This window comes from Coccinella septempunctata, chromosome 8 (genome assembly GCF_907165205.1).
Source record: "Coccinella septempunctata chromosome 8, icCocSept1.1, whole genome shotgun sequence".
Taxonomy (NCBI): domain Eukaryota; kingdom Metazoa; phylum Arthropoda; class Insecta; order Coleoptera; family Coccinellidae; genus Coccinella; species Coccinella septempunctata.
In genome coordinates, this window is record NC_058196.1 from 25,300,019 (window position 1) to 25,319,044 (window position 19,026).

At 34.1% G+C, this 19,026-nt stretch overlaps 1 protein-coding gene across 1 annotated transcript; it reads right to left on the reverse strand.

The window, feature by feature from the left end:
- Positions 1 to 17,676: 17,676 nt before the first annotated feature.
- LOC123318604 (max-like protein X) lies at positions 17,677 to 18,790 on the reverse strand. The gene is made up of 5 exons (XM_044905267.1): positions 18,634 to 18,790; positions 18,477 to 18,568; positions 18,255 to 18,413; positions 17,980 to 18,200; positions 17,677 to 17,922 (listed from the first exon to the last, which is right to left on the reverse strand). Exons 2-5 carry the CDS (start codon positions 18,559 to 18,561, stop codon positions 17,734 to 17,736), a joined length of 654 nt encoding a protein of 217 aa, XP_044761202.1. The 5' UTR covers positions 18,562 to 18,568; positions 18,634 to 18,790; the 3' UTR covers positions 17,677 to 17,733.
- Positions 18,791 to 19,026: the final 236 nt, after the last annotated feature.

Consider the following 19,026-nt stretch of genomic DNA (forward strand, 5'->3'; position numbering starts at 1 on the left):
TGGCGGTTCCAGCACAGATTTTGGGGAGTGGGACCATAATTTTATATTTGAAATTGTGCAAGGTGTTTGTTGATATGAAATAGGTATATATTTTTGATTGCAATATGAGCTATATGCTTGAAAGAAAACTGCTTCGAAACTCATACTTATTTGAAGGGGCAAATAAATTCATTTTTCGATATTCGAAAAAGATCTCTCAAGTTTCACCAAGTACATGTGGAAAATGTTTCCTATATAATTTCAGGAAAGTTCTCTAGAATTAAGGGGCCACAGTTTCAATTCACCTATATTGAGACATTTTTGATTGTTGCAGAAGCTTAACAACGAATCTTTCTCACATAATAATCATCCCACCGAATAAGAATGTATATGTTTATGTAAACATTGTGAGCTATCCCCTTTCCTATTGAGTTTCAAGCAACTTTGCGGTGCAAACGATCGAATTTCAAGGAAACCCCAGCCCCAATTAGAGACCTCAAATTCAACCAACACAAATTGGAATAGGAGCAGATGTTAATTATGCAAAAATTCCGATCCATAAAAACAATTTAAAGGAGTGTAATCCGGGGAGAGGATAGCCAAACAAGAGGCTGAAATTTTGCCGGACTTGTGAGGGTGAATTTCTTGTTAATAAGATTAGTGTAAAGCTTTCTTGTTAAATACAAGCTCACACTAACGGACGGGGCTCTGCGTATTTGGAGATTTAATCGGGGTGGAAGTGAAATGTTTAATTCATCAGACATGAGCTTTCCACTTTCCCGAGTTATTACTTAGAAGAAGAAAATTTCCCGCCGCTAACTCCGTGCTCTAAAAGGTATCTCATAACGTGACATGTTAATTTGGCCTCAACATGAAAGCATGCGCTTAAGGGAGTTTGTGTTGTTATAGCGATGTTAAATTTTTTGCGAATGATTTCTCGACAGCTTCACTATTCGTTTTCTCGTTCCTCAAACAGTTATTTCTCGAAAAGATTCAATCCTTTTTGTGTTCTGTTATGGGAGTTGATTTATCTTTTATTTGTGTTGAGTCTTTTGTTATTTCTTCAACAAAGTTGTAGTTATTTTAATTTATTTATTTAACAGATAACCCTTTGGTATCAAGTTATTTGTAAGCCTTGTTTCTGGAGAAAAAATAATATAAATATAACGAAACCCTGTTTGTACTTTTTTAAAAGAGATATTGTTTCAGCTTTTTCGTTTAGTTATAACGTTATCTAAAAAATGTCGAAATAATACATTTATTACAAATAAAAGCTCGAAGAAAATATTGTTTCTTGTTCAATCTCACAATGCGAAAATATATCAGATTTTTTCATCATTCACTAAACGATTTCTTGTGTAATTAATTGAATAGCTGTAGGAAGATCAAGCAGAACTGAAATATGAATCCACCAAATGTGAAATCCAAGTAGTTTGTTGTTACAATTACCTCTAGAAATAGCGTGGTGAATGTTGGAAAATAAATATTTCATTTTATGCTGAGTGCTGAAAGAGTTAGACGGTATGAAGAATACCAGCATGAATTTTGGGGCATTTGATCATCGTTCTGATATTCTCAATCAAAGCAATATCGGATTCGAGCTTGAAAGATTTGCAGCTCGGCATCAAGCTTTACTCTACCTTACTCAATCACGATATCGAATTCCACCGAGAGGAATTCCTAAAATTGAAATTGAATCTTTTGCAGAGGTGAAACGTTAGATGATGAATTATTAAGAGGGTTTCGGTCCATGAACATGAAAAATTGAAATTCCCGAGGCATTGGTGTCTCGGAAACAGCCAGGTTGAATTAGGGCAATATTGCAGGGTTTAACGGTTTCGACATTTTCTCTGGATCATTTCCCGAGAAGTCTGGAGAAATTGAAATCTCATTAAAGAGTCTTAGTTTTCTGGCTTCATTCTACTTTATTCAGCAAAAAATTACCCATAAAGGACACTCCGTTTTAGTAACTTAATCCCAATATTCGAAATACTGTAAATACCTAGCTTTATGACTTTTATGATATATATTGATAAATGCGGGATTCAAAGATATTTACGATTATGCCATTTTATATGGGGTTTCCATTTGAAGAAAAAGAGAGAACGATGCATTTTAAAAATGTGGCAACACTGCTTTTGAGCTCTCAGAACTGATCTGTTTATGAAAAGAGCTCAAAGTTAGATATTCCTATTTTTTTTTTACAAAAACTGCAATTGAATGGCTAGAAAGATAACCTAGGTTATCTACTACTACTACTACTACTAGCTACTTAAAATATTTCGAATATTGGTCCATTTTTGCTGAAAATTATCAATAAATTCGAAACGGCAAACTGACACTCATAAAACTATATACAGGGCGAGTCTTTGACTCGGACATATATTTTAACAGTAGATTCTGGAGGTCAAAAGAAACACTTTTTTTCTTTGCCATTTGTCAAAATAGGCTGGGTTCAAAAGCTACAAGCTGCTTGCTGTTGAAAAACCATAAAAAAATGTTATTTTTCGCCGACCTGAACAAAAAATGACATTTTACTACTAATTTCCGAACGAAAAGTCGACAATTTTTGATTGTGAGTACTTTTCGTACTGATTCACTTTTCGTACTGCGATTTACTTTTTGTCCGGCTTTCGTCAATAAGCAATATTATTAGGGCGATTGAATCAATTTTATGAATACAGAATTTGATGAAAACAACACAACTGTGACAATATCTGTCACTACATTGATATACAATAACTGTCATTTGATGTTGTCAAAATAATTCTTTATGATATCGGCTAGATTTTACCAGTGAATTAGGTACGTAGTCTGAATGTTAGTGTTCAGTATAATCAAGAATGGATAGTGATAGCAATGTGGATAATAGTAATACTTCACCAGAGCTCAGGTAATTGTCAATTACGGAGACCTAGATGAGGCCATCAAATAGGGATGGGCAAACGTGAAAAAAATATCGATATACCTATATTGTATCGATATTTCTCAACAGTATCGATATATATCGTGAAAAAATATCGATATTTCGATATATCGATATATTAGAATATTCGGGATGAAACACAGATTTGGAAGTGTTATCAATATTTTTATTATTTGAATATATCGGTTTAACGATATATACCAAATTTGTGGTTACCCATGAGCTTTATTAAAATATTCGTAATGAAGCACAGATTTGGAAGTGTTATCAATATTTTTATTATTTAAAATACAAAACTAATATCAATTACTATTTTAAGTGCAAATTGCACGTGCACTCCTTTTCTTTTCGTTTAGAACTACTGTCACAAAGCGTTACAATGATCTACCCGTACCGTAGATTCATTGAACTCTATGGGAACCCATAGACATAAAGTAAGTCAAGGGTTGTGTTCTGTGTGGGTGTGTTCTGTGCCCATTGAGTTCAATGCGTAGATACGAAGGATTGAACTACGAAGTTAACCCAAAACACCACTCATTGTCGTGGTCGTTATACTACACACTAAACACATCAGATCAACGATGTGCGACACATGGAAAAATATCGAAATTTGATACTTCGAAATAAATATCGATAGTCGATAGTATCGGAATTCGAAATATCGACGATATTTATCGATTATTTTTTTTAAAAATATCGATATTTCGATATATCGATATTTTTCGCCCATCCCTGCCATCAAACGGGTAACTACTTTCTTTCATAAAGGTATGTGGGGTCGACCAAAAAATGGTCCTCGGATATCAATTTGCAGACTCGACTGTAATAGACAGTTTTTTGTTCTTGCTACATAAATACCAATTTAGTTCTCACCAACGTTTTTAACGAATTAAATGAATTTCGGAATGTAGTTTTTCATTTTGATTTGATTAATCATTTTTGAACACCAGATATCACCCACATCAATTTGATGTTCAAAAATCAAAAAGAATCTGTGAAATTCGAAAATTTGGGTACTCAGGCTGAATACAATTTGGTTTAAAAGATCCACAGATGTGTAGTGTCACAGATTCAGCTAGTTATCATGAAATTAATTCTGTTTTTCCAGGGATGGCACAGCTCATTATGAAAATTTAAAATGGCTATATCTTTTTATCAGGGCCGAATCGGAAAAAATGGTATAGGAAAAAAATGTTTCTTTTGACCTCAAGAATCTACTGTTAAAATATTTGTACGAAGCAAAGACTCACCCTGTATATATTTAATTTCATCTGCTGAATTATTGAATGAAATATAGGGTGTTCCATATGAAAAAAAAATAACTTCATGTTGCCACTCCATACACAAATGACTTAGTCTTATTGTACTAGCTAATTATTGAAGACTGATTTATGCAGAACAAGTTTTACTTGAGAATTTTTTCGGTAGCTCCTTTAGATTCGCAGATAAGGTGAAGGGTCTTTTTCTGGCAGACACCCTGTACTTGAAAATAGTAAATATCCATACCCAATCGATGATACCCCCTTGAGTTTCCAGTAGGGAACTTTCATGAAAGTTCTGAGAGGGTGAGGAAACCACCTATCGGTTAAACCACTTGACGGGTTTCAGAGAAAGCAATTCGCTTTCGGGAGGATGTTCAGTGACATCGGAGCTAGGGAGGACAAGGCGGCAATCACAAGGGGGCAGAAACTCGGAAAGTTTGATAAGGACAAAGTCAGACGGGTGCATTTACACCAGCGTGAAACATCGACATGTCCGTAAAGTTTTATCACATGTCGTACCCAGTTTATGCATGTAAGTCATGCAGTTCACGCTTCATACTGCCGGCAATTTCCTAAATCGACTTTCATTTTCATCTCCGAGGGATTTTCGTGGATTCCGAAAGGGACAGTAAATCTTTCATGAGGTCGTATTTCGTATTTGCCTCAATGCAAAATGAAGAGTACGGAATGGCAGAATGTGGTTTATTTCATATGTGCGCTTTAGTTTGGCCCTTCTTGAAAATTATGGGTCTATAAAAATTACGACTCTTGGCATTATTGTCGATAGGGATATGAAATTGCATATGCTGAATATTTATGTCTATAAATCGTAATCCTTGCCCTCGATCAATATTCCATCGGGGATGAATCTTTTATTTTATTTTGTTTTCTCTACCTATGGGACTTTCTGTCGTTTACGTTTTTACTGAGGTTATTCGAAAATTTTCATTGGACATTAAACTAAAATAATTCTTCATCACTTTTCAAAAAAAAATTTGAAATAGATATTGAAGAGAGAACTCATTCTCTTGATAAAGTAAAAAAAGGAATATGATAAAAACAACAAAAATATCCTAGTTTATTCTAAAAGAACACAGGTCTAACAGAGACGTTCCAGATAACTTAACAAAAGCTACGAGTAAAGAAGAATTGATAAGTGATCCCTATTAATTGTTAAGCAGTATATTCGAATTGGTTTAGAATTGGCGTCAATAAAAACTATCAATAATTTCCCCACACGAGAATTTATGCCAAATCAAATCGGCGTAACTGGGGATGAACATTTCCAGAAAGAAAAACTGAACCCATCCATTCATTTTCCTAATGGAGAAACGTCCGGATTAAAAATAAACAATCCACTTTATTTTCTTTCCCCATTCTTCAGGGGCAATATTTCCGAACGTTGCTACGCTACGTTTTATGACGTTTTCTGTTTATTCTCTTTCACGGTCAGTTTTCACTGCCAACCTTGATCGGAATAAATACTTTGCGGTCTTTCGTACAAATATTTTCGTATAAATACAGGATAATCGCTCATTCATTTACATTTTTGCGCCTCTCATCAATTTGCGCAAATCATTATCATCATTAAATTACTATTCTTATTATCATTATACAGGGTGTTGTCAAAGGTGAGGCTTTTTTTTGACAAAAGGTAGAACTCATCAAAATAATTCGTTTAACCAAAAATTGTCTATATAAAATATCCAAGATGGCTGAGATACAACACTTAGAAGCTCGACAAAATTTCATTGTATTTCAAGTACGGGACTGTGGAGGGTGACTCTGGCATGAATGGTTCAGTACCAAGTTCATCGGATTAGATGCATCAGGTCACTTTTGAGGGAATCATAATTGTTGTATCGTGCAATTTAATGTAGAAAATCGAGGCAGTTTCTTGAAAGTGCTTATGTAAGTTACATATGTTGAAAAAGTGCTATGATGTTTCCCCATTTCATCCCACTTTTACGACGCTTGTTGGAATGTTCGAATAAGAAGATTGTGATGCCCATGATGAGAATATTCGTGAAATATTTAGACGAATTTTATTGGTGAGATTTTGAAGGATTATTCTATTTTTACACCTGTGTCCTATGTCTCTTCTGTCAGTTGGTATCGAAATGAGCCATTTCATAAAATCATGTAAGTTACTAAAAATAATGATAACAATTCGGCAATCTAAGTTTCCATTTTCATTACCACTTGAATATCGAACGAGCCAATATCCTAAACGAAACCACATGGTCGAATCAGGAGATGAGTTTTTTCCTACTGCTTTGCGATAATTCAGCTAACAAACGGTCAAGGGTCGTATTAGGATCTATTTCAGTAATAATTTTCAATTTTTTTTTTCAACTTCGTCATTTTGAAAGTTTTGTATAGGTGATTTTTGGTGAAACGCTTCCTTTTGAACAGTTCTACCTTTTGTTGAAAAATAAGCCTCCCCTTCAAATACAGCCAGTACTATAGCAGGAAAGACGGATAACTTTCGCAAAAAGCAATAAAAACCGTGGAGAAGATTATTATTTGTCTCCCTACAAAAAGTCTGATGCACTTTGATGAAAATCAATGCCGTCCACTTTGTTAATATCAAATAAGAATGTTGTATCTATTTGTAGTACTGAATCATTCAAAACGTTTAATTAACATGAACGGAGAGAATTAACATCTTTCTCCAGATAAAAGGGCTAGTAGCATCTGCTTGGGAACTCCTTAATAACCATAGTAGAAACTGATTAATCATTAGGAGCAACCGAATGATAAAACTGCCTTGAAGTTCGCCAACTTGTTAATTCCGAAACGTCCAAGTCATCCAGACGGATGTAATGGTGCAGTCAAAACACTCTGGTGTTCATTCAAGAATGATTAGATTACTCGCAGAAGATCCGGAGTCCTTTGTTTTTGTCCATCAAGGACCCGAGAGGGGTCCCAAGAAAATAGTTGTGTAAATTCTGACGAAGCTAGCCGTAATGAACGGGCTCCTTGGAATTCTCCCTAAAAGTTCATTCAATTTACGAATGGGGGATGATTCATCTTCCTGTTTCTTATCGCGATAGGTTTCATTGTTACAGTCCATTCTTTCTGGCTTTTTCATTTTCACTCGCGCGGTAGCAGCAGTCGATTTTTCACCTTCTGTGAGATTTCCGATTTTCCTACAGTTTCGACGCTGAAAAAGTTTGGATTCATAAAAACAACAAAATAAAATTAATATGATGAAAAATAATTAGAAACTAAGCTTTCATTCAAGAAATATCTCACTGAAAAGAGTAAAAAATTTAAGATTATCATTATAATAAGATCATAGATAATGTTGTCAATTGTACAGAACTGTTTTTATAAGGTCGTACAAATGAAGTTATATCTTTTTTAGTCAGTAGATAGAGGGGTTCAAATAAATTCAAATTGAAAATATTTTTAGCCTAGCTAAACATTCAATAGAAAAGAAAAAAAATAATAAAAGATTGAGTCGATTTTTAATGATTGAGCATAGTTGAATCTAACTGGATTACTTCACTATAATAAAGTCTGAGCATTTATTTATGTTTTTTTCATTCAGGTATGTTATATCTGAATTCAAGCATGGTTTTCTCAAATTTTATCATTGGTAGTCAATTGTCGTTGGCTGAGAAGGCTAAAATAAATTCAAACGAAACAAAAAATTGTTCTCATCCAAAAAATACCTAAAATGAAAAAAATATTGATAAAGATTTGAAAGCCTTATTATTGAAAAGTAAATCATTGTCCTAAACTAAAAGATGTTCTTCAAATATGAATCGAAATTATTGATTTTTTCTTATTAATTGTGGATTTTTTATTCTTACTAAAAGCTTGGCTTCATCTTATTTTTTCAAATTGAATTTATTTTATTTTATCTAGTCATCGAAGAGCTGCTAAAGATTCAAAGAAATTAATAAATAAGTAGGAGTTGGTTCATATCAAGCAGTAGGCAATAATAGAGGACGCACTGATAATTAAGAAATATCTCAGAGCCATCTCGATCCAACTCCAACTGCCATTTTATCAGATTGACATCAGATGAATTTGTTCAGAAAATAATTGAGAATCGATATTTGTGCCCTTCGTGGAACCCGTGATTGAGGATTTCCTAATCTCTCGGCCTGAGATAAAATGGAATTGGGGCGCCCTATTCATGGGAGATATATGGAAATCGTTTTCTAAAGCCTCTTCCTTCTTATTTGCTCGTCCCTTTTCAGGTTTAATTAGACTGTCATTTAGCTCGTTCCTACGCTAATTTACGTGCTGAAAGAAACTAATTCAACATTTTGTCCTTACCTACATCACAGAGTGAATATCTGCTTGTTTAAGGGCTCAATCAATAAAAAATAAAAAGTGGGAATAATCATTTTAAACCTAAACAAGTTCACGGAGATAATAATATTTGTTAGTGCTGTTAGACATTCACAATAAATAGGATATAATATAATAAAGCAACAAAGAATTAGAAACAAAAACAGGAAAAAGAAAAATGATAATACTGCAAAAAGGTACAACTCTCTGAAATAAATGGTCGCGTGGAAAGAAAAGAACAGGGAAACAATTTCAATAATAACAATCATTCGACATTACTGGCCACTCTGCGGGAAAAAATTGAAGAGAAAAGACGCGGAAAGCTATCCAAAGGTGTTTTGTTTTTGCAGGACAACGCCCCTGCACACAAATCTCATGTTGCCATGCAAGAAATTCGTGATTTAGGGTTTGAATTACTAGAACAACCCCCTTATTCACCAGATTTGGCTCCATCCGACTGTCATCTCTTTCCTCAACTGAAAAAAAAGTTTAAAAGGCCGTAAATTTTCTTCCAACGAGGAGGTAATGAAAGCTGTGGAGGTCTGATTTGGGCAGCAAGAAGCAACTTTATTATTGAAAGGTCTAGAAACGTTGCAGGTTCACTGTAATAAATGTATCCAATCAAGAGGAAAATATGTCAAGTAATAAAATACTTGGACATTGAAATTTTGTTTGGTTCTATAGTAGGCTAAGAATTTTTCAATATATATGTGTATAGTGTATAGTGTATGTGTATAGTTATACCTTGCCATGAACAACTTCCAGGTCAAATTCGGGATTTCTCTTCTGCATCACGGTATCCATCGAAGAAACCTTCACATCGTTAATTTAACAATGAATGACAGGATTATACCCACGAAATAACAACCCTTGGCAGATTAAATTAACTTCAGTCTACCCAGCCAGAAATTTAAGAGCCTTCAGTTACAGGCTACTGTTAATTTCATTCAAATTGGGCACCCAGGTTAATGAATGCCCTAGGAGAATATGCATACAAATTTGATGCCTAAGATGTATCTAGATCCTCATTATTGTTGTTATGACCTGAATGAATTGCGGACCACCTACTCTCAATCAGTTCTTACTTTGGGTGTGTATTAGAGCTTGTAGTGCTTGTACAGTGAATGGTGAAGATATAATCTCTCTCTATGAATTTATTGAGGGAGGAAAAATCGTGCACGAATTTGAACTTTAACAATGCTCAAATATGAAGGATGGACTGGACCTAAACGATAATGCTTCCTGCTCTATTTAGAGAAGTCACATTCGAATATTTCCTTCATTTGGGAAGTTAATCATCCGAATTATTCATTAAATGTTAAAGACCCTTTCAATTTAGGGTAATTCCATTATCTGGAGTTTCCCAGCTGTTATATAGATAACCCTGATTATTTCAGCTTGACAACAGAATAATAGGGAGAATTCCTAGGTTATCTGACTATGGAAATATTGACCCATTAGGTTAGATAATTTCCAAAATTGACGTTCGAATACAGCATGTTTCATCAGAGTCAGGACAATTTGTATTTTGGATGAAGGTATAACGCTTTCAGAACAACTCTATCGGAGCCATTAGGAAGATGAAAATTCAGGTAGATGATAAATGAAAACAGTATCTTAGTTTAAAATCTACTGTTATATATTCTGATTCGGAAACTCCAGTCTCCAGTTGAATTCCATCGACATTGAAAAGAAACTGTGTTAGTAATTTATTGTTACAAAATGTCAGCAAAAGGAGAACCTCGAAAACCGAAATTTAATCAAGTTAGTTCTGAGCAAGATCACTCAGAAGATTGACAATGAATAGATCCCCCATCGGAAGTTAATTGATGTCTATCTAATGAAAATTTGAAGGTCTTCCGTCTCAAAAACAAAGGTATCATTTTATTCAAACCACTGTTCCCTTCGTGGAAGAAATTATGTTGGAAAAAGGATATTATTATGGAAGGAGAGCGGAGCTTGAATAGAAGAATTGACCTCATTATTTTCTTCTTCTTTAGGCTTACATCTGCACTATATTATATTATACTCGTTGGATCAAGCACGAAAGCCATTCTGCAATGTGGAGTAGGTATTGAATGATTTCTGGTATGTTTGCTTGCTACTACTTACCCATCAAAGGATATTATTCGAATTATTCCACAATTTTGTCGCTATGCAGGCAATCGATGAAAATAACAAGATACGCTTTTCCTATTTGCAGAATTTCAAACAAAGCTAATTTCCATGTTTTATTCATTCAGGCAATGTAAGCAGAAACTAACCAATCGAGTATTGTCAATATTTGATCTCATTAGTCCAGATAAACAGCTTTGAAGGTTGCTTTTTGCTAGTTGCACATTCCCCTTGTAGAGAATCAATAAGTGAAGTGTATGTTTTCACATGTCGAGAATTTTTAGATATACTTTTATGGCTATAGGGTGCTGCATTTCATGTTTATAATAAAAAGGGGTTGATATAAAACCTCACTGATGACCAAATAATCCACAGCATCAAGAGGCCTATCCAATGGTGTCATAAAAGTTTGGTATTGCCGTTATTATACAAAAAAATTGGAATTTGTACCTGGATGCCTGTTACTCACTCTGATCTTGCAAACTTCAGGAGTTCAGCCTCGTTACGCACGTCTTTTTTCAATTTCACCAGGATACGAATTGTAACCAATGGCGAGACTTTTCGAGAAAAATTTTCAGGTAGAAATTCATAAAAGAGATAATTTCACCTTGGAAAGTTAATAACATGAGTGAATATTTGTTTTTCAATGGAAAAATTTTTCAATTTTTTTTCCTGTTTGATGAATAAAAAAATTTCTGACGTAAGATATTCATTTTCTCTTTCTGAAATGACCACTAAAACCCCTCTTAATGCTGAAAGCTGAGATTATTTTAGTCGGATGGTACTTTAAAACTGAAAGATGAAAGCATAGGAAACAGCGCGAAATTCCTGAGTTCAAGACTAGAAGTTTTTATGATTAAATTTTGTGTCGAAGGGCGAATGAAGAAAAGAATTTAAAAAAATTCGATAATATCTCTTTGTTTCGTTATCAGAAAAGATTAGGAAACATCACGTTACTTTTGGGACAAGGGAACAGAGTTAATGCTAAGGGTAGAGAGCTGAAACGAAATTTTTACGGGTTGAAATTTATTTTTAGTAGTTCGTTAAAAGAGGGAGAACGGGCAAACTATTTTTATTTCCTCCTGTGCTTCGAGAAAGTTTAATTTGTAATTACATCGAGAACGAAATAGGCCAGGAAAGGATTGTTTTTTTAATTTCGCAAGTTGGAGTTTCAATTATTCCCCAGTTTTGCAAAGATGAACACATGAATTTCACATGAATTTTTTTGTGATGCCCTTTCTTCCCACTCTTGTTTGAATTATTTTATCATCAATTATTGAATCTGTACCTATCTCTCTCATCAGAGCTACAAATTGAAGGATGATGCAAACCCAAACTCGCTTCTGGTATCATGTTCTATTTTCCAAATAGGGAGCAATTCCAACAGAGAATTAAAAGCAGGCCTTTTATGATGGATTTCACTCCAACTAATTCAACAAAATCCAGATGCCATAGGTACGCTAAAACCTAACTCCCAATTAATTTGTTTTGTCCTCTAATTAAGTCAGAGTGTTTTCCCATTTATCAATCTGCGATTTCGTCATAATTAAATTCGTTTCAGGGGTAATGCAGTGTTGACAGATTTCTCAACAATCTGGAATTTGAGTTGTGGTTTCCTGGCTCGATTGTGTTCTGGAATATTAAAGGCAAGATATTTCACGCATGCAAATGAGTTTTAACTGATTCAGTTATTTCAGGAGTGTACATTTCGCATATGTCAATACAAATGAAGTTTTATTTGCGTGACCCACGAGGTAGTCCCTCTTGATCTCAGACGGACCTTTCATCGCAGTTGTCTTCCTGCCGTTTCGACTGAGAATGGAAAAATCGAAGGAATAACTCCTGAGGCGTAAACGAGAAAACGAGCGCCATTTTCCGCTAGAAAACACGAAAGGGTAAAAAAAACGAGTCGCTGGAGAACGACTCGGTGAAGCGTAATTTACCGTGTGATTTAATGGGACTGTTTTTTTATATTTGGAAGTGAACATTACATGAAATCCATTAGGAGGAAGGTTCTAATGAAAGCTGGATCATTTCATTGTATACCTACAGTAGAAACTAGAGAAATATTTTATTTGCTGAATTAGATATGAAATTGATTATGAAAGTATAAAAATATAATAATATTGAATTTTCATATTTTCTTTAGATTGATTGAGTATTATTTGGGTAATGGAAATTTCTAATCCAATTAAATATCTGATTGATTCAAACAATTCCATCCGAATAATCTGATAGCACATGAATAATGCTTAAATTATTATTCCGCAGTAATTAATTATTCGAACTTCAGTGGAATTTCAGGAATAAATAGAATATGGGGCGTGTTATCTAGATATTTGTAACATGTTAAATTCGAAACAGTCCTCTAATTATTATAATATCATTCATTCAGAAGAGCCCCTTCAAATATTTTTTCAAGTAGGTATAGGTATTTCTACATTTGTATCATCTAATATTGACTTGATTCTAAATTCAGTTAGGGCAATGAAAAATTGACATGGCATAATATATGCATATTTAGATCGCCGGAGTTTTATTATAAATGGTACTCAAATATCTGTGCAAGACTTTAATTGGCTATCATCTAAAATTTCAATGTATCTTGGTACATCTTCTTGATTGATTATAGCATGAACTCTATTCCCTGAACCTCAATTTTTAGAATCGATTACCAAATAATTAGATAAATTAGAACATAAGCAGTGAAACTTCAGATAGCGACAACACAGCTTCAGGCAGCTAGGCTGAGAGCTTCAACACAGCTTCAAGGAGCTCAGCTAAAAGCTTCAGAGAGTTCAGCTCTAATATCGTTTTCTATAAACATGTCAATATCTCCAATATTTTCTAAATTAATATTATTTGCAACATACAATCCCAGGTGTAGCCAGCTAGTGTGTACTAATGAATTGGATCTAGCTAATATTCTTTAATACAACTATCATCGAATCGTTCTTACACATCATCTTAAAGCATTCTAAATCCCTACCACCAAAGGTTTTAGTCGAAAATGAAGAATAAGCAGATTTCTTTCCGTATAGCAAGAAAGTAGAAATTCAACTAATTCAGAAATATCCTTGAATTATTCATGAATATTCACAACAGTAGAAATCGTTTCATCTATATATGATCTTCAGAGAAACAGGATGTAAACGACCCAACATATGGACCCAAACATGATTTTAAAATTTCGAAATGGTTTCTTGGTAGCAAGGTTATTAGTTTTGACAAGAAACCTATTGACAAAGTGCTTTAGCTGAAATGTTCGAACGATCGCGTGACGGTTGTATTGAAGAATATGAGCTAGATCCAATTCATTATTACACTCTACCTGGTTACACCTGGAATTGTATGCTGAAAATAATATTAATTTAGGAAAAATATTGACATATGTTCATAGAAAACGACATTGGAGGAGGTATAAGGTTAAGAACCAGCGCCACTGTAATGTCAGAAGTTAAAAGTTATACTTTAGATTGTACAAGACACACTGCTTGCACTTGAAATTGTAGTGTTTCTAAAAACAATATAATTGTTCTCAGGAGTAGTATTTATTCACTGTATAGTTAATGAATGTTATTATTTAAATATAGCACATTGTGAATTATCTTTCGTATAGTCAGTCAGAGGCTTATCGTCTACCAGAGTTTGAAGCCCTCTTGTACCAGTGAATCGAATGATTATAATCACCCGATTCACTTGTGAGAAGAATTATATGTTGTTTTTAGAAACACTGCAATTTCAAGAACAAAGGAGTGTGTCTTGTACAATCTAAAGTCTAACTTTTAACTTCTGCCTTTACAGTGGAGCTGTTTTATAACCTAATTCCTCCTTTAATGCGGTTTTCTAAGAACATGTCAATTTTTTCTAAATTACTATTATTTTCAGCATACAATTCCATGTGTAGCCGGGTAGAGTGTAATAATGAATTAGATCTAGCTCACATTCTTCAATACAACTATCACGGGATCATTCGAACACTTCGGCTGAAGCATTTTGTCTTTCAAACAATAAACACCGTTCACCTGTAATTGTCAATCATCTGTTCACTGTTCAAACGGTTTTTGGGGTGGAATGATCAGTATTCCAACAGATACACTGCGTTTAAAAAGAAATATATGGGATCAAAATAATTCAATTTAATGATCCTGAAAAGTATTTACTTTACTTAGGTGTGAATAATTCATATGGTTGGGCTATGAGTCAGTATTTACTTTTTGGAGGATTTTAAGTGGCTAAACGCAGCATAACAAACCAAAAAATTCAGTTCAATAGTCTTTGTATCATTATAACAATACAAACACCTGGCGAAGTTGCAATTTGAAATGAAAAAAACCCCTACAATTACCCATTGCGCAGCTGCTGTTAAAACAGGAGTTGAATAATTTTGATTGAGCTGCTTTTTATCGTAGACGAGTTGATGCCGTTGATGGCACTATTCGTCAACAAATCATGATTGACATCACCGAATCCACGAAGCAAGGGGTAACCGCAATACAAATCAACTACACGTGATTAATTGTCCAATTAAATATCGAGGCAACATTGAGCTAGGCCAGAGACAATATGATAATGAGCAGGATTATTATTCAGCTCAAGCTGGCACACGACATGCGACATCTGGGGCGGAAAATATACGGCAATATTCAGAAAGTTCCCGTTCTAAATTTGATAATAGGGAAGCTGAGTTGAAAGTTTCTCTCCGAGTCTTTTGAAGGCTATCTAGGTCGGCTTTCATTGAATCTTGTAGAGGATATTCGGCTTGCATACAGAAGTATAAAATCGCATTTTCAGATTTCTATCTGGCAAATTCTTGCGAAGTATAGTAACTACGTATACTTTCAAATTGGTATGATGGCGAAGTGAACCGAAAACCGGCAGCATGAACGTTGTCGATCCTTTAGACCTCCTCTTATTTTTGGGATAAAGCCTCAACGATGTTGTTAACGAAGTTTTTTCTACGCCCACTGCTATGAAATTACACATGAAATGAGTTCAAGGATTCTCCTTTCTGATTCCTCGATTGTTGCATGGAAATCTGATAATTCTGAAATTCAAAAATCCTTAATGGAAATGTATTTTTTCCTATTTTAAAGTCCAATCAGATGATCACTTTATCTTTCCTTGTCTAAACACCATAAACCTTGTGAGATTCTTCCTTTCCGTCATTAAATAGCTTATAACGAAAACATTGATATTTTTTCACTATTTCCCTGGATGAGGGAGTGAGCGGGCTAAGCGGTTATCCCGTTTGCTTTATCACAATTTTCGCTGATAATGGCATTCACGGGCCTGAAAGCTGTTTGCTTCTCCCCGATGTTGCACAGCACTTTAAGCGACAGTATGACGTGAAAAATCTGGATCAAACCGTGTTTTTCCTTCTTGATCGACAGATAATTGGATTTTGGCTGTTTTGACGGCTCAGATACTGGACATAAATTTATGATGTTCCAGTTAAAGTGTCCTTTTCATAATATTCAACCGTCTTCAACGTTTTTCGTTAGTATATTCACCAGTATTTACATAGATATTGATAATTCCCCATCAAGATTAATATATATGTATTGGTATGAAAAGTTATATCAGGTTTTTTTTCGTAAATATGTTTATTGTTTGTTTCAAAGCCTATAGCTCAGTTTAAATCATATTGCGCCTCCTTGACATAAAGAAATTCACTCCAAACGCGTGTTTAATCAACTCCTACATATACAGTTTCGGCAAAAATTGTCTAGAGGTAGCAAATCAATGAGTGGAACAAAAATGTATGAACGAAATCAGGCGCGAAATAAAGTGAACAAATATTTCTCCTCCTCTCCCACTATTTCCCTAACATTTTTCCTCAACGAATAACGTGTAGTGCAACTGAGCGACTCCTATTCCCTTTGATTTCTTCTTAGAAAGTTCAAGAAATCCCTCATTCAACATTTGTCTATATGACTAAAATTTTCTTCGACTTTTTATAATGTTTTTTTCTCCTTTGCAGGGCTGCGATGAACTCGACCAGTTCCAAATGAAGTCATGTTGCATCTGTCCATAATGGAGATCTTCGAAATAATTTTAACCGTTGTTGTTGGAAGCGTAGTTCTAACTGCCCTTTTTATATGTTACTTCTTCGTGTTCAAGAACATGTACTGCCCGCGGAACAAATCCTCGGACTCCAAACAGAACGTCAGGAAGGAATCGATCTCTATGAGATACATGGGTCACAGTCAGCCGACAGAAACAAGTGTATTGTAAAGAGCGAGTTTTAAGACCATAAGCCTTATATGAGATCATAACAAGGAGATATCAGAAATCAGAATGAAATTTTTATATGCACAATACTTATTTCAATTCCAAACTATACAATATAATGTCTGTTTTATATCTTCTAGGAGAGAGTATGAAGTAAATAACTTACTACAGAGAAATAAATATTAGTTTTTAAATAATGTAAAACCTATTAAATTGTACTTATTTGTTTTCAATTCATTTTTCCCTACATCATTGATATTGATGAAAGTGAAATACTCGATGAGAATTCATCCAGAACTGCTGATAAGGTAAGTATTTAAATCAATCTCGAACATCCGAAATCACTTTTCAATAGAACTATGTTAAAATAACGCAAAGCCGTCCGCACATTTGAAGAAAGCCATCTTCATTAGTACCCCTTGAAACCGTCCAATCCACCTCTTCACTATTTTCATCTCATGTCATTTTAGAGATCATGATCTCTAAAACGGGATCTATGATGCCATTAGGGAATAGCTAGCTACGAAAAAGCGCGTTGAAACTCAATGCCCCATTAAAAGTTAAAACTGCCTTTTTTTTAAGAAATAATGGAGGATTAAAATTTTAATGAGATATTAAATTTTAACAGTTTCCAGCAACTGAATTTTTTTAAGATTAATACAGATGGAGTGTTGATAAAATAGAAAATGTACCTATACAACGTTTATTTCAACTGAAGATACACTGAGCAATCGCGATTCTGGATGAAATGAAAGATTATATAATCTTCACCAACCTCAGGTAAACCTGATCTTTGAAATATAGTAATTGTATATAAGAACAATAGTTCTTAAAAGTTAATAAAACAGATCAAACAGAATAAAATTTTATTAATCAAAACAATTATTTAACTTGATAATAAAGTATATCTTATATATTTGTTGATAAGCCCATAAACTGACTACTATGTCTCCTTAATGCTTGCATTATAGATTCTTTAAGTGTTTGAGGTTTACAGTACTCCTCCAACCAACTGAAAACCCCAGCAGATAGTTCTGTAAAATTAACTACAGATATATTATTAAATGGTATGAAGAGCTGCTCCATAATTGCCTGAAACTAATTAGATACAATAAGAATCAAGTAGAAGAGTAACATCTCATTAAATAACCTTACCACTGAAAACTTTACATCATCAGATACTCTCATTTCAGCCTGTCCAGGTTGAGACTGTTGAGCCTTAACAATCTGTTCGTAATTAGTTTGCATTATTTTAAGAGCAAGCACTTCTTTTCGTAAAGTATTTCTTTCTTCCTCTTGTTTCTTCTTTTGCTGTTGTAGATATTGAATATAATCAATAGATTTTTGAAGAACACTTGCTTTACTCAATTTATGACCTGATAAAAATAAAAACCTGATAATCGTTGAGTTGACAATTGTAAAATCATTACCTGAAATATCTGTTTGTTGACATGTTGGCACCAAGGCTTGCAAAGTATCATAACCCTTTTTAATGGCATCTCTTCGTTTTTGTTCAGCTTGGGTATGCGCCTCTCGTCTCCTCTCTTTATAACTGAGGGAACATTTCGAATCTACTTCCTCTTCCTCATCTAAAATACATGTTATAATTCAGGAATATTACAGAGTAAGCGAATCGAAATCTCCAAAATTACCCGAATTATTAGCAGAAGAGTACACATTTTGCATAGATCCTCTACTGCCACATCGTTGCAAAGGAGGAATTCTATCTTTGGGCATGTTATTACTGAAAAACATTTGGTAGGATTAAATCTATTTTCAAATTATGTGCTTTTCCATATGTTATCTTACAATTTGCAATTTTTGTACTGTTATCTGTGTGAAGTAACTGAAATACTTGTGTACATAATTTTTCACGTTATCCTAGTAGGGCATTTCTTTAATGATCAATTTTTCATAACACGTTTATCAGCTTTCGAAGATCAAAACAAACATGACATGACATGTGGAAATATATGTTTTGAAATTCTGTGTTTCAGGCAGGGGTGTCACAATTGCACTATTATCGTGGAGGCGATAAATGTACCGACAAGTCAAACCATAAAATACATTTTCATTTAGAGTAACAATTAATGAAGAAGTTTTTCCATCAATTATTACCATATCCAAAGATTATAGAGTTGGTTAACTCTATATAATATTTGATCATACCGTTTACTTTAGGTAGTATTAGCGAAATTTAAT